Source organism: Lampris incognitus, chromosome 11, assembly GCF_029633865.1.
Source record: "Lampris incognitus isolate fLamInc1 chromosome 11, fLamInc1.hap2, whole genome shotgun sequence".
NCBI classification, from domain to species: Eukaryota; Metazoa; Chordata; class Actinopteri; order Lampriformes; family Lampridae; genus Lampris; species Lampris incognitus.
In genome coordinates, this window is record NC_079221.1 from 5,900,599 (window position 1) to 5,914,685 (window position 14,087).

At 53.8% G+C, this 14,087-nt stretch overlaps 1 protein-coding gene across 1 annotated transcript; it reads left to right on the forward strand.

Moving 5' to 3' along the window:
• The first annotated feature begins 1,901 nt into the window (after window positions 1–1,901).
• hoxd4a (homeobox D4a) lies at window positions 1,902–13,541 on the forward strand. Its single transcript, XM_056289955.1, has 3 exons — window positions 1,902–2,151; window positions 10,902–11,319; window positions 12,558–13,541. The coding sequence occupies exons 2-3, from the start codon at window positions 10,908–10,910 to the stop codon at window positions 12,908–12,910; spliced, it is 765 nt and encodes a 254-aa protein (XP_056145930.1). The 5' UTR covers window positions 1,902–2,151; window positions 10,902–10,907; the 3' UTR covers window positions 12,911–13,541.
• The last annotated feature ends 546 nt before the right edge of the window (window positions 13,542–14,087 follow it).

A 14,087-nucleotide genomic window follows, 5' to 3' on the forward strand; every position in this document is an offset into this window, starting at 1 on the left:
AAAACAAAACACGTTGGCCTTTCTCCAGACGGTTTGTAGCGAGCGGTCCGTCGCAATTATTCCGCAGGTTCGATGGAACGCGGCGACTCCGGCGCTCGCGTGACCGGCGCAGGCGCCGTAAGGTGGGCAGCAGCGGCTCCTCATGGCGCCGCGCCGACGATGGCGAGTCTCCGAACGGAGGAGGACGACAGGACGACCCTTCTTCCGGCGCGGGCGCCTCCGCGGCGGCCGGGGCCTCCTCCGCCGCCCTCCGCCGGCGGCCTCGGGCGGCGCGTTGAGCCGGATGTGGGTCCTGGCGGAACGCGGTGTCGGTTGGCGCATTAGCGGGTCGCTCGGGTGCGGCTCGGGAACGACGCTAATCTGCACGGCCCGGCGCGGCCCGGCGCGCGGAGGGAATTGACAAGGACGTTAACGATCGCCGTATTTCGCACGAGGGCCTTGCCATGCCGGGAGTGCGCGCGCACGCGAGCACGAGAACGACAGCAACGGAGAGATGCGGTCGACGTCCGCTCGCGGAACTAGAGCGCCAGCGAGGCGTCGACGTTAAAAAGAAGGCCACGATCGAGGCTAATTAAAGGCTAATTAAAGTTCTCGTAATCGTTATCTGCAGAAACAATACCGAGCCGCCGACACGAGACCATACGTCATGTGCTGTAACCAGGAAGACAAAGCACAAAGAGTCAAACCTATATATATAAATATATAAATAAATATTTATATGTATATATTTATATTTATATTTATATAGATATTTTTTATATTTATATTTATATATATATATTTTATATTTATATTTATATATATTTTTATATACATATTTTTATATCTATATATATATAATATTTATATTTATATTTAATTTTTATATTTATATACATATTTTTATATCTATATCTATATATATATATTTATATATTTATATTTATATACATATTTTTATATTTATATTTATATTTCTAAGGAAAAGAAGAAATAAAGACACGAAAAGAAAACCGTAAATTTCGTCTCGGTTGTTGTTGTGTTTTTTTTATTTTCACGCTCTTCAATCACGAATTTCATATTGATGACGCGGAGCTGCGTGCAGAAAGACAAAAAAAATAAAAAAATAAAACAAACCGAAAAAACAAAACGAACCAAGCCAAACGTGGACGGTTGACATATTTTCTAGCTGAACGCACACGTCGACGTGCCAGAGGAGGCTGCTGGAAGCTTCTCTGCGGAGGATTCCAGACGAGGAGTCCACTTTCCCAAACGGGCTCGGGAATACGCCGCAGCAGCCAGCGTCGATGGCCTCGTTTCGGCTCGCGCAAGACCCAGATGCACGAGTCCGATACGTGCCCCCTCGCGTCCCCGTCCGTAATTTATATTTTGGGGCTATGGGAGATGACAGGCATGGGCTGCACAACAACAACTACACACAGAAAAAATAGAAAGAGAGAGAGAGAGAGTCATATCTATAAGGGTCGATTGGGGAGGACGGTTCTGCTCTTCACCACGACCCGGACGGGCTTTGCCGGTCCACCAGAGCTTATCAAACTCGAATTCCCGACTCCAGCCATAGCATTCCTAAAACGAGGAATTTGTTTTTCACCGTCACTCCTCTCCAGAAGAACCGGGAATGCTTCTGATATTATGCACCGCGGCACGGCTGCGGCACAACCTCCCCCCTCCCCCCCCCCCCCTCCTCCTCCCCCCTCCCTCCCCCCCTCCCACCCTTCCTTTTTTTAGAGGACAATTTACAACTTGGTAATAGACCTTTTTATGTGCCTGCATCGCCTGTCATTGGATGCCACTGGTCATGTGTGAGACTCGAACGTCTTCATGGCCCTTTTCCCCATTTCCCAGGCGAATTTTCCCACAGCATTCTGCATCCATGCCCTTCCAGCCCGGCCGCCCCGCGCGCGCGCTCCCTTTCCTTTTTATATCCACCCCCCCCCCAAAAAAAACCCCCAAAAAAACAAAGCAAAATGCCCGTCGTTCGTCTCGTGTCAGGTCGGAGCTGCGGGGGGAATTTCGCGACACCGTCGATCCGTTCGGAGGAGCGTTTCGGCGCGCGCCTGGGAAGAGGAGCCTCGCGTCGGCACGAGCGCGTCCGCACGCGCGGCGTGGGTAAAGCCGGGAGAACGAACATGGATTACCTGACGTCTGCAGGTAAGGAATTCCGTCTGGGTGGGGGGTGTGGTGGGGGGTGGTGTGGGTGGGAAAAGCGGGATTTCTTATTTGTCCCGTTTGATCGAAGGCTTCCTGTTTTCGCTCGTCACGTCCTTGGACGAGGAAGGGCTCGCGGCTTCTAGGTGCGTGGCGCGCGCCCCGAGATGGACGCCGCGTATCGCGTCGCGCAGACTTATTTAAACGGTGCAAGAAAGATACCGCGAGGTGTTTTGGTTTTTTGGGGGGGAAACCCCCCCCCCTGTCTCGTGCTAACCTTAAACGAAGAAAACGTGGGAGCCCGACAACAGCCACGCGCAGGCTGCAGCGTCACGTTTCCCTGACAATAATCGCTGCTGTTTGCGGGGGACCCCCCCCCCGATATTGGCCGAGCACCTGTGGGCCAAAGCTGCAAAAAATGTGCGTTGCGCGTGCGGCGACGAGGGCTGCGGTCATCCCGGTCACACCGGGGATGCCACGACCCCTGCAAATGTGCACGCGTTGCGTCTTTACCCCCCCCACCCCCCACCCCCACACCACCCCCCCCCCCATCTTACTTTGCGGCTGCGGAAACCAGAAATCGGCCTGTTTTCGTTCCGAGCGTCGTGCCTGTCAGTCTCCAACAACGACCAACGACCGACGTCACGTCCCGTTCAACGCCTCCTCGCGCGCACAGGGCTCGGGTTAACGCGCAGGCGGAGAGGGGGGGGGGTGGGTTACGGGGTGCACGGAGGCGGTGATCCGTTTGGGGGTAAAGCGCAGCGGCTTGGCCCTGCGGACCCTGGGCTGCTCGGAGCGAACAAAGACAGTATTTCACCGGCGGCTTGACAGGCGGCCGCGAAACTATTTACAGCCTCCACTGCAATGCGGCAAACCGGGGGGGGGGGGGGACCCCCGGAGGGGGGGGGGGACCCCGGAGGCAGGGCGAGCAGGGCGAGCAGGGCGAGCAAAAGGGGGACGGCTTTTGTCGTTCCCCCGTTACGCGTTTTCACGTGTGCGGAGATTTTTTTTGGGGACGCACGATGAAAACGAACAGTTTCGGGGGGCAGGCTCGGTTCAGAGGCCTCGTCTTGGACGCGTGGGTCCTTCTGCAGCGGGGAGGAACGAAATCCCCACGAACGGATCGTCGTCGTCCCCCCCCTCACCCCCACCCCCACCGCCCCCCCCACGGCCAGTCCACGACGACTTCAACTCCGCACAACGACAAGCGGACTGCTAAAAAAAAATTAATAATATTAGTGAGCCTAATTATCACGCGCGTGGCCAAACAGCTGCTGCGTGGTAGCAGGCCCACCGCCTCGCGCGCCACACTCTGCCCAGCGTCCTCATAGCGGACACCACGCAAACCGTCTTTTCTTCTCCTCTTCTTCTTCTTCTTCTTCTCTTTTTTCTCGTTTCTCTTTTCTTCTGCCTTCGCGTGAAACCGGTTCATTGATTTAATATCGGGGGAGGGAGGGAGGGAGGGAGGGAGGGAGGGAGGGGGGGGGGCGGAGGGGGCGACGCGAGTTTATCTCCGCTCCAAAACAACCGAGCTGTTCGGTTCGCCAGCAGGAGGCGGTGTTGCCCAACAGTCAGTTCCGCTGCTCTCGCTCGGCCCCCCCCTCCTCACCTCGCCGGTTGTTATCGGGCGATGTGATTGGTCCAAACACGTCGTTACCAAGCGACCTGCTGCAGAGACCTGTGCTGCTGGTGTGGAGGCTCTCTTGTTGTTGTTGTTGTTGTTGTTGTTGTTGTTGAATTGGTGGTGTTTTACACGTGCACTCATGTGGAGCCAATGTATGACCTTCAGGCCACGTGCTGTGATGAGCGATTGCTGACGCGTATCTTTATATGTGAGCGATGGGCTTAATTGGTTAAACTCAAACCAAATGTGTCGTAACACGGGGATGCTGATTGTTCCGTACAGACACACACCACGGCCCGGTGAGTCCTCCCCGCAGGCCTGTTGTGTATCCACCCGGAGAGTAACACACACACATGTTGTTGTGACTAAAACCGGACATGGAATCACTGTTTTTATGTCTTTACGCATGCTCAGTCAGGGTTTTTTTTATGTCTTTACGCATGCTGTCAGGGGTTTTATGTCTTTACGCATGCGCAGTCAGGGTTGTTTTATGTCTCCACGCATGCGCAGTCAGGGGTTTTTATGTCTACGCATGCTCAGTCAGGGGTTTTATGGCTTTACGCATGCTGTCAGGGGTTTTATGTCTTTACGCATGCGCAGTCAGGGTTGTTGATGTCTCCACGCATGCGCAGTCAGGGGTTTTATGAGTCCACGTTGCGGTATCAACAAGTTTAAGGCGTCTGTGTCGCCGTAATTGGCAATATTCGTCAGTTAGCTGGAGAATAAACTACTCACCGCGGACTCCCAACGGCACAGCCATTGTAAAGCTCTGTCGCCCTCATTTGGGCGGATGACCGCGTGAGTCTGGTCACAGCCGGCAGGCAGAGGGCGTCACCTGCCGCACAGGTGAACCTCGTTGACGTCAGCACGCCGGGGTCAGCGGAAAGGGCTCTGGGGGGGTCAAATAAAGACAGACGCAATTAAACTAATTTGGATGTTTGAACCATGGTGGTTCCACGGCTTCTACACATCAGATCCATGTAATGATCAGATCCATGTCCTAGCCTCTGAAAACCACAACGCGCTCATAAAGGTGCGCATATGGAGGCCCAGTAGAGGACTCCGAAGTCCGGCGGGCCCTTAATGTAGCGCACCCTCCCCCCCCCCCCAAAAAAAAGTTGTGAATTCCTGTTTGACATTATTAGAATTTCTGCCCCACAACGCGCAGCCAAACTAGCCACACGTCCCAAGCAGCCCCTGCCGTTTAGACGGAGAGGAGGGGGGGCGGGGCAAGTACGCATTGCGCTCTGTGATTGGCCGGAAAGGCGGGATGACGTTGGCCCTCGCGTCTTTCTCATTGGCCGCGGTCGGATCCAGGCTGCTGGAGGTTTGATTTGAGCACAACATTTAAATGCGAGTTTGTTATTGTGTCACGAACACGTACACACGCACACACACGCACGCATGCGCACACGCACACACACGAAACAAAAAATATAACGCGGACTTTGCTTGGTTAGACCGTCCAAGGGCCCTACGTGTCAAACTTTTATTTTATCTTTTGAAATATGTCGTCCTGTAATATCCCACGACGAAGTCAGACCCCCCCCCCTCCTCCTCCTCCCCCCCCCCTCCTCCTCTCCCCCCGCCAGTTTCCGCGTTTCTTGCGCTGGGTGGCATCGGCGTTATTGAATAAGTGCAACTTTGCGGGTTATTTATGGAGCGGCGCGGCGCCGTGAGTGGCTGCGGAGGAGCACGTGACGCCATTAAAGTTTGTTTTATGGCCCGCGAGCTGACAAGCCAAAATATAATTCTCATTGTGTATTAGCAAGGCCGGCCAGATGGCTCGGAATCCGGCTTTGAATGTGCAGGGAGCTCCCGACGTTTGATTCCCGCGTGTGCATAAAACGTATCTTCTTCTTCTTCTTCGCCGAATATGGACGCGTCGGCTCGCGGGCGTCGGAAGCGCTGCGATCTCGGCGGTAAGCTGTGTTTTATCGTTTGGCAGCTGGTGATGTCATCAGCCGTGGCTACATTGTTGCCCGGCCTGGTTACTGTGTGACGACGAAAGGGGGGACACCTGGTCGTCCAGATGCTGAGGGGCAACAATGTATCTTTTACTGCTGAGGGTTTAACGAAGATGTTACACCTTCCGGGGGGGCTCGGCGCGTGTCGTGTCGCGTTGTGTTGTGTTGTGTTGTGTTACTTTCCCTTTTTTGTTGTTGTTCTTGGCTGAAAGTTGTGGATTTGCTGGGATTCATTTGGCGTGTTTGTCCAGGAAAAAAAAAGGGGGGGGGGGAAATCAACCTGTTGTTACAAGACCACCTTTGTGCTTTTATTTTATTTTATTTTATTTCACGTCTTCACTTCCCCGGCGTGTCAACAGGCCCTTCAGGCGATGCTGCGGCTCCACCTTCAGTGTGAGCTTAAGACGTGGCTACAGGCCGTAATGAGCTGCTCGTGCACATGACCCTATGGGGTCTTGTTTTTTTTGGGTGGAGGACAGTCTCGAATTTAGGCACCGTGGCGTCACGTGGTTTCCGTCCGTTAACGTGAGTTTCTCGGAGCTTTAATAGATTTATAATGGCGGCCGGATCGAGCAGCCAAAGCCAGCAGAAGGATGTGGAGGGCGAAGCTGCCGCTGGCTGATTGGTTCACAAACAGTGCGTGCAGAGGCCGTCATTAAAAAACAATCTCCTGGCCCCCTTCTTTTTTCTTTTTTTTTCTTTCCAAATTTGACTGACGTGTCATGTGTCAAGTTTATTTATTTTTTTCCCCTGTGACGCACCACACGCCTCGTGGATCCTCCCGTAGGCTCGTATGTAAGTTATTAGCTAATTAAACCGTAGCCAACTCAGCTGAGCGTTGCTCAACGACCATCCTGAATTAAAACTAAAAAAAAAAAACTGATCAAACGTTTAAAAATTAACTAAAAAAATACAAAATAAAAAAAATAAAATGAGCTAAATTCTCCCCCTGCTGAGAACGGAAGCATCTACTGGGAAATATGCTCGATTTTTTGGGAATTTTCCTCTCTTCCGGTCGAGAGAAAAAATTAATATATATATTTTTTTGGTTTTTTTGTTTGGAGGGGTTGAATTGAATCATTTATTTGAAATAGAAAAAGGGAAAAAAGGAGCCCAGCTAATCGACGGAGCCCCCTTCCCCGACACGAGCCGCGTGGAAAGGCTGACTCGGTCTTTCTTTTGTCCTACAGGAGCCTGCACCTTCGTCTTTGACCCGTCCCAACGACGTGCGGGACGAGGTGAAAGCCAGGTCAGGGTGTCTCCCCAGCACCGAGGCCTGCTGCTGCACACGATGCCCCGCGCCCTGCAAACCAACCCCGCCATTTATTTACCCATTTATAGAAATAAATAAATACATATATAAAGAAATATATAACGGAAGACTTACGGAGACTTTGCAAGCTCGAGATCTGCCCCTGGTACACCCGCATCGTGAAACTCACCCCCCCCCCAAAAAAATAAATATATATATATAAATATATATATAAATAAATATAACGGAAGACTTACGGAGACTCTGCAAGCTCGAGATCTGCCCCTGGTACACCCGCATCGTGAAACTCACCCCCCCCAAAAAAATAAATATATATATATATATATATATATATATATTTTTTTTTTTTAATAGCAGAGTAGCTACCAGTGTTATTGTCTATATTCGTAGCAGCAACATTAAGCCTCGTGCCTTGCCACCCCCTCACGAGCCACGCTGACCCGGGACTCTTTGGGTTTTGGAGCAACACAGTTGTAAAAAATCTACTTAAAAATCCCCCAGTATAGAGCTCGTGCTCATCTCAGTTATTAATGATATGACAGATAATGATGCTTTAATAGCGATTCAGAACTGGGTCACTTTGACCCGAACGGAAGAGACCACCGGGTGGGGGTGGGGGGGGGGTTAACAGTGGTACACGACGCTGTTTTAGGCCGACGCGTTAATTCCCCCAAACGAGTCGATCTGAAATGATCAATTTTACCCCACAGTAAAAAAAACGAAAAAAAGAGGATATTTTCTGCTCTTGCTGACCACCCAGTCCACTCCCCCAGTACCGGGGGACGGGGGGGGGGGGAGAGGCTGAGGCCTAGGGACCCACCGAGCCCCCCCTCTTCTTATCCTTTTTTAGTTCGGGCACCTTCAGAACCGCGCTGTAACACCAGAACCGCGTCCCGTGGCAGCCAGTCGCGCGCCTTGCCAGCTGTCCGTCAAGCCAAACGAGACGCTCCCGTCCCAGGACCCCCCTCCTCCGTGGAAAGTGCGGCCCCCCCCCCTCGCGTTATCACTTTTGGGGTTTTTTTTAGAAAAAAAAAAGAAGAGAAGGTGCCTGTGTGGAAGGCTGCGCTTCCTGGCTCCGTGCAGGCCCGTATTCACCCCCCCTCCCCTCCCCTCCTCACCCCACCACCCCCGTCGGTTTCCGTCCCGTTTCGGACGCCCGCGCGTCGGGTCCAAAAGTGGGAGATAATGACCGCGCGGGCGGTTTTGCTGAGTCTCGAGGCATGTGGTCATGTGCAAGGGGGGAGGCCGGGCCGGCGCGCGCAGACCGGCGGAACCATTAATCCCTCCCGCGGCCGGCGACGGGGGAGGGGGGGGAGGAGGGGGGGTAGAGGGGGGGGAGAGGCTTTGTGCTCCCCGCCGCGGCGGTTTACTCCGTAATTAATGGATCACCGGGAATTTGGTAAACTCGCGCAGCCCCTTTGAGCTGTCACATGACCGAAAATAATGGAACTTTCGGGTATGTGCTCGCGCAAATGATGCGGTTTTGACCCCCCGTGGCCCCCCTCGGCCGCATCCCGCGCGCGCTCCGGCGTCCAGCGGCCGGTCGAGGCGGAGGAAGGTTTCGGCCTGCGCGCGCCGCTGCGCGTAAAGTGTGACGCGGGGTTGTTGGTACGCAGGCCGGGCTGCGAGACGTGTTGCTGGGTAGGATGCCCCCCCCCCCCCCCAGCTGAAAGACTGGGGAGAGTGGGGGGGGGGTGTGCTTTCAGTCATAAAAGCAACTTTAAATATATGTTTGTGAACTTGAACCGTGATGCCGGGGAGCGGGCGTGTTGCCCCAAGACCCGAAGTGCCCACGTTTTGTCTTAATGCCCCCCCCCTCACGTGTGCAGCGTGGCTGTTTCACACGCCTTGCTCGTTTGCTGTGGAAGTCGATACGATCACTCTGCACTGTTGACAGTGGGGGGATCCCCCACCCACCCCCACCCCCCCGTCCCCAAGCGGAACCGACGTGTTGGCTTAGATAAAGGTCAGTGCGGAGGAAGCGTAACCCGTCGTCTATATATACCCTGTAGAACCGAATGTGTGTGATGGAACCACGGTCACAGATTCGGTTCTAGGGGAGTATATGGTCGATGAAAAAACTTCGACTCGTCGACTCGTGCGGGCTTATTGGGGCACCTTTTTTTTTTTCCCGGCAGATGTATAGGCGCCGTAGTCCGGCTGGCAGAGGTGCCGTGGAGGGACACTTGGAGTGCCCTTGGCCTGTTTCTATTGGCTGCTGAGTGGATGCGAGGTTGCATGGAAGGGGAAGAATGAACACGAGGATGTCCAATTTGCCGTCACACCTGCACAGATGCGCGGGACCACTATGAATACACGCGAGATGGCTGCATGCTTGCAAGTTTTCTGCAAAGATAGGCACCATATCACCATATCACCATATATATCACCATGGTACCATATCACCATATCACCATATATATCACCATGGTACCATATCACCATATCACCATATCACCATATATATCACCATGGTACCATGGTACCATATCACCATATATATCACCATGGTACCATAGTACCATATCGCCATATCACCATATATATCACCATGGTACCATGGTACCATATCGCCATATCACCATATATATCACCATGGTACCATGGTACCATATCACCATATATATCACCATGGTACCATGGTACCATATCGCCATATCACCATATATATCACCATGGTACCATGGTACCATATCACCATATATATCACCATGGTACCATAGTACCATATCACCATATATATCACCATGGTACCATAGTACCATATCACCATATATATCACCATGGTACCATAGTACCATAGCTATCAGAGATGCCATATGGGACACTTGGAGTCCCCTTGGCCTGTTTTCATTGGCTGCTGAGTGGATGCGAAGTTGCACGGAAGGGGAAGAGTGAATGTCACAATGTCAAATCTGCTGTCACACCTGCACACCTGCACACCTGCACACCTGCACAGGCCACTACACTATAAATGCACGCGAAACGTGCGCAAAGCTTGCAAGCTTTCTGCAGAAGCGCGCAACCCTCGAGGAAAACGCGACAACCTCCGAAAGGTAAGGCGCGCCGCCAGCGGCGGCGGAGTTCACTTCAGCGGGGTTTCCTCCTCCTCCTCCTCTGTTCTCCCCGTCAGTTGTATCGCCGCATTATTGATTCTCGGCCCGGCTGCTGCAGCCAATAGGCTCCTCGGAGCCGGGCTGAAAAGGGATGGAGCAGATGAGGGGATGAGACTGGTGTAACTTTTGGATGACCCCCTTCTCGACAAAGACTGTCCTCATCAATTGTCCGCAGCCATTATCCCCCCCCCCTCCGTCTTTTATGCCAAGGGCCCTTTTTGTGTGTGTGTGTGTGTGTGTGTGTGTGTGTGTGTGTGTGTGTGTGTGTGTGTGTGTGTGTGTGTGTGTGTGTGTGTGGTGGCGGCTTTTGTTTGTTTCCCTCTGCAACTCTGTGCCTTTCAGGTGGGGAGCGACACTTCAGAGCGTTAGAGTGACACGTTTTTTTTTGCACCACCAAACAATTAAAAAAAGGGAGCTTGATGGGGGGGGGGGGGCTTCCCGACGCGCAGCAACGCAGCCAGCTATGGAGGGGATGCGCGGAGCAGCAGCGAGAGCCTCCAACAAACACCTCCTTCTTCTTCTTCTTCTGCTGCCTGGCGAGCTGCGCGCTTTTCCCAGGATGCTTTTAATTTGGCCGCATGCGAAGTTGTGGACGGAGCGGACTCTCGGATCTATGTTTATCCGTTTAGCGGGCTGCGGCTCCGCCATTGGCCCGCGCGGTCACGTGGTCCGCTAACTTTATTCAGTTGACACCAAGTAGGAGGGCTCTACGGAGGGGGAGGGAAAAAAAAAAGACAACTCCAGAAAAAAAAATTAGTATTTTCTACCTTCAGAAATTAATGGCCATGAGTTCGTATATGGTGAACTCTAAGTATGTGGACCCGAAATTCCCCCCTTGCGAGGAATATTCCCAGAACAGCTACATCCCCGACCAGGGCTCCTCGGACTACTACGGTCCGGCGCAGGACGCCGACTTCCAGCATCCAGGGATCTACCCGCGGCCGAGCTACGCGGAGCAGCCCTTCAGCTGCGGCACCGCGCAGGAGCGGGGTCACGCGCAGGAGCGAGCCGGCGACCCCGGCCCCTTCGCGGCGCGCGCCGAGCAGCAGCAGCAGTGCCCCTCGGTCCAAACGGCCGGTCCGCGGACTTGTGGACAGCAGCAGCAGCAGAACGCGAAGAGCCCGAACGGGATACAAGCCAAGCAGCCTGCAGTGGTTTACCCCTGGATGAAGAAAGTCCACGTAACTACCGGTAAGAACCCCGTGTCTCCCATGTCTCTTTATGGAGGGGTGGTGGTGGTGGTGGTGGAGGGGGTGGTGGTGGTGGTGGAGGGGGTGGGTGGGTGCCGGGGGGGTCGCAAGATGAAGTCTAAGTATTTGAGGTACCCGCGAAGCCGTTCAGCGCAATATTTATGGGCGCCTTTGAAGGCCTCGCCAATTACACCAGTCATAAATGTTTATAGGGGAGGAAATAGGCCGCTGGCAAGGTGAACGCCTGAGAAGCGCCTCCGGCCGGGCCGTCATAACGCGCCATATCGCAGGAGGAAGCACCTCTTGCCGGGCCGTCATAACGCGCCATATCGCAGGAGGAAGCACCTCCGGCCGGGCCGTCATAACGCGCCATATCGCAGGAGGAATCGCTCTGGCCGGGCCGTCATAACGCGCCATATCGCAGGTCATAACGCGCCATATCGCAGGAGGGAGCACCTCTTGCCGGGTCATAACGCGCCATATCGCAGGAGGAATCGCCTCCGGCCGGGCCGTCATAACGCGCCATATCGCAGGGGGAATCGCTCTGGCCGGGCCGTCATAACGCGCCATATCGCAGGGGGAAGCACCTCCGGCCGGGCCGTCATAACGCGCCATATCGCAGGGGGAAGCACCTCCGGCCGGACCGTCATAACGCGCCATATCGCAGGGGGAAGCACCTCTGGCCGGACCGTCATAACGCGCCATATCGCAGGGGGAAGCACCTCTGGCCGGGCCGTCATAACGCGCCATATCGCAGGGGGAAGCACCTCCGGCCGGGCCGTCATAACGCGCCATATCGCAGGGGGAAGCACCTCCGGCCGGGCCGTCATAACGCGCCATATCGCAGGAGGAAGCACCTCCGGCCGGGCCGTCATAACGCGCAATATCGCAGGAGCAGCTCTTCCACAGCCCATTAGCAACCCTTCATTACTATTTCCTGATCTCCTTTTCACGTGGGTTGTCTTTCAAGTTCGCTCGTCTCGTGCAGAGGGGTAGGTAGCTAGTTCGGTAGGTCGGTAGCTAGTTCGGTAGGTCGGTAGGTCGGTAGTTCGGTAGGTCGGTAGTTCGGTAGGTCGGTGGTTCGGTAGGTCGGTGGTTCGGTAGGTCGGTGGTTCGGTAGGTCGGTCTGCAGGTCTGCAGTTTGGGGCTTGTTTACACCCTGCACCGTGATCGCGTTTGGGTCACTTAATTTATTTCCCCCCCCCCCCTCCCCACGCCCTTGTGTTGTGTTTGTTGCAGTGAATCCGGATTACACGGGATCGGAGCCCAAACGGTCGAGAACGGCGTACACGCGGCAGCAGGTTCTGGAACTGGAGAAGGAATTTCACTTTAACAGGTACCTGACCAGGCGGCGGAGGATCGAGATCGCGCACACGCTCTGCCTGTCCGAGCGGCAGATCAAGATCTGGTTTCAGAACAGGAGGATGAAATGGAAGAAGGACCACAAACTACCCAACACGAAGGGCAGGTCTTCCTCCTCCTCCTCTTCCTCCTCTTCCTCCTCTTCCTCCTCCGCAGCGGCGGCGGCGGCGGCCTGCAGCCATCTGCAGAACCTCCAGAAGGATAGCCAGACTGATATCACAACTTTGTAAGAGAAGAAACACAACTTTACCTCCCTCCTCCACCGTAACTGTACACCAAGAGACACGGGTTGTGCGTGTGCGTGCGTGTGCGTGCGTGCGTGTGCGTGCGTGTGTTCTGTTTTTGTTTGGACTTTTGGACTTTTGCATGGACCTACGTCGTCTTCAGCCGTTTGTATTTAACGAAAAGGAGAAAAAAAAAGAAACCCGTGGCCGCAGGGAGCGTTGACTCCACACCGAGTCCGAGGACCCGCACGCGGGCCGAGTCCTCCAAGAGGCACGGCGGGTCAACCCGTCCCGTCCCCGTCCCGGACCCGAACCCAGGGAAGACGCGGCGAGACCGCTCCGGCGCCCCCTCGTCTTCTTCAAGTCCTCCAGAAGCTGGAAGAGCCGCTTGTCGTCGTCCCCCCCACCCCCCCCCACCCCATCCCACCAGCAGGCCCACCCGCTCTCCCGAACCGCCGAACCGGCCACAGAGCGCGCGAGAGGAACGGCGGCGGGGAACGGTCGCGCCCCGGTTTCTATTCGTTGCAGTTTGCGGTTACGTGTCATTGTAACGAATCCCTTTTAACTTATTTTGTACAACACGTTTTTTTGCAACAAAAAAACCAAAAAAAAAGAAACAGAAAAAGCGAAATTTTATTGTAAAGAAACAAAACAAAACAAAAGCGAAGCAAAACAAAACAAAGCCCCCCCCCCTAAAAAAGGAGAGACAGAAGCTCGAGACATTCCTCCTCTTCTTCTTCTTCGGCTGTAAATCTGGGCCGACATCTCGGTAAACACTGCGCCTTTTTCACAGCCTTGCTTCACGTGCCGGCTGGGAATCGAACCCGCAGCCCGTCCCGCACGCCCCGGGGAGCGTTCCCGGGGACCCCCCCCCGAGTCTTACAGGGGTCTCCCTCCCCGTCCCAGCCGCTCCCGGACGGATTGTTCCTCCTCATTATTTATTTGAGCGTCGTTTGTTGTATTTTTTTCTGTTCGTTGTTTTGGTGAAAAATCTCGCATAGCCGCGAGTTTGACACGAGCCGCTTCCCATTGAAAATGTTGTTTTTTTTGTTTTTTTTTAAAAAAAAGAAGAAGAAGAAATATCGTAAACATGTTCCAACTCTTGTGCATTTTTTTATAGCATGGCTGTTATGCAAAAAAAGTAATAATAATAATAATAATAATAATAATAATAATTACTCAA

Coding starts and splice junctions, on each gene's coding strand:
- hoxd4a (XM_056289955.1), top strand. CDS start 10,908: ATGGCCATGAGTTCGTATATGGTGAACTCTAAGTATGTGGACCCGAAA. Junction 11,320..12,557: donor GAAAGTCCACGTAACTACCG/GTAAGAACCCCG, acceptor TGTTTGTTGCAG/TGAATCCGGATTACACGGGA.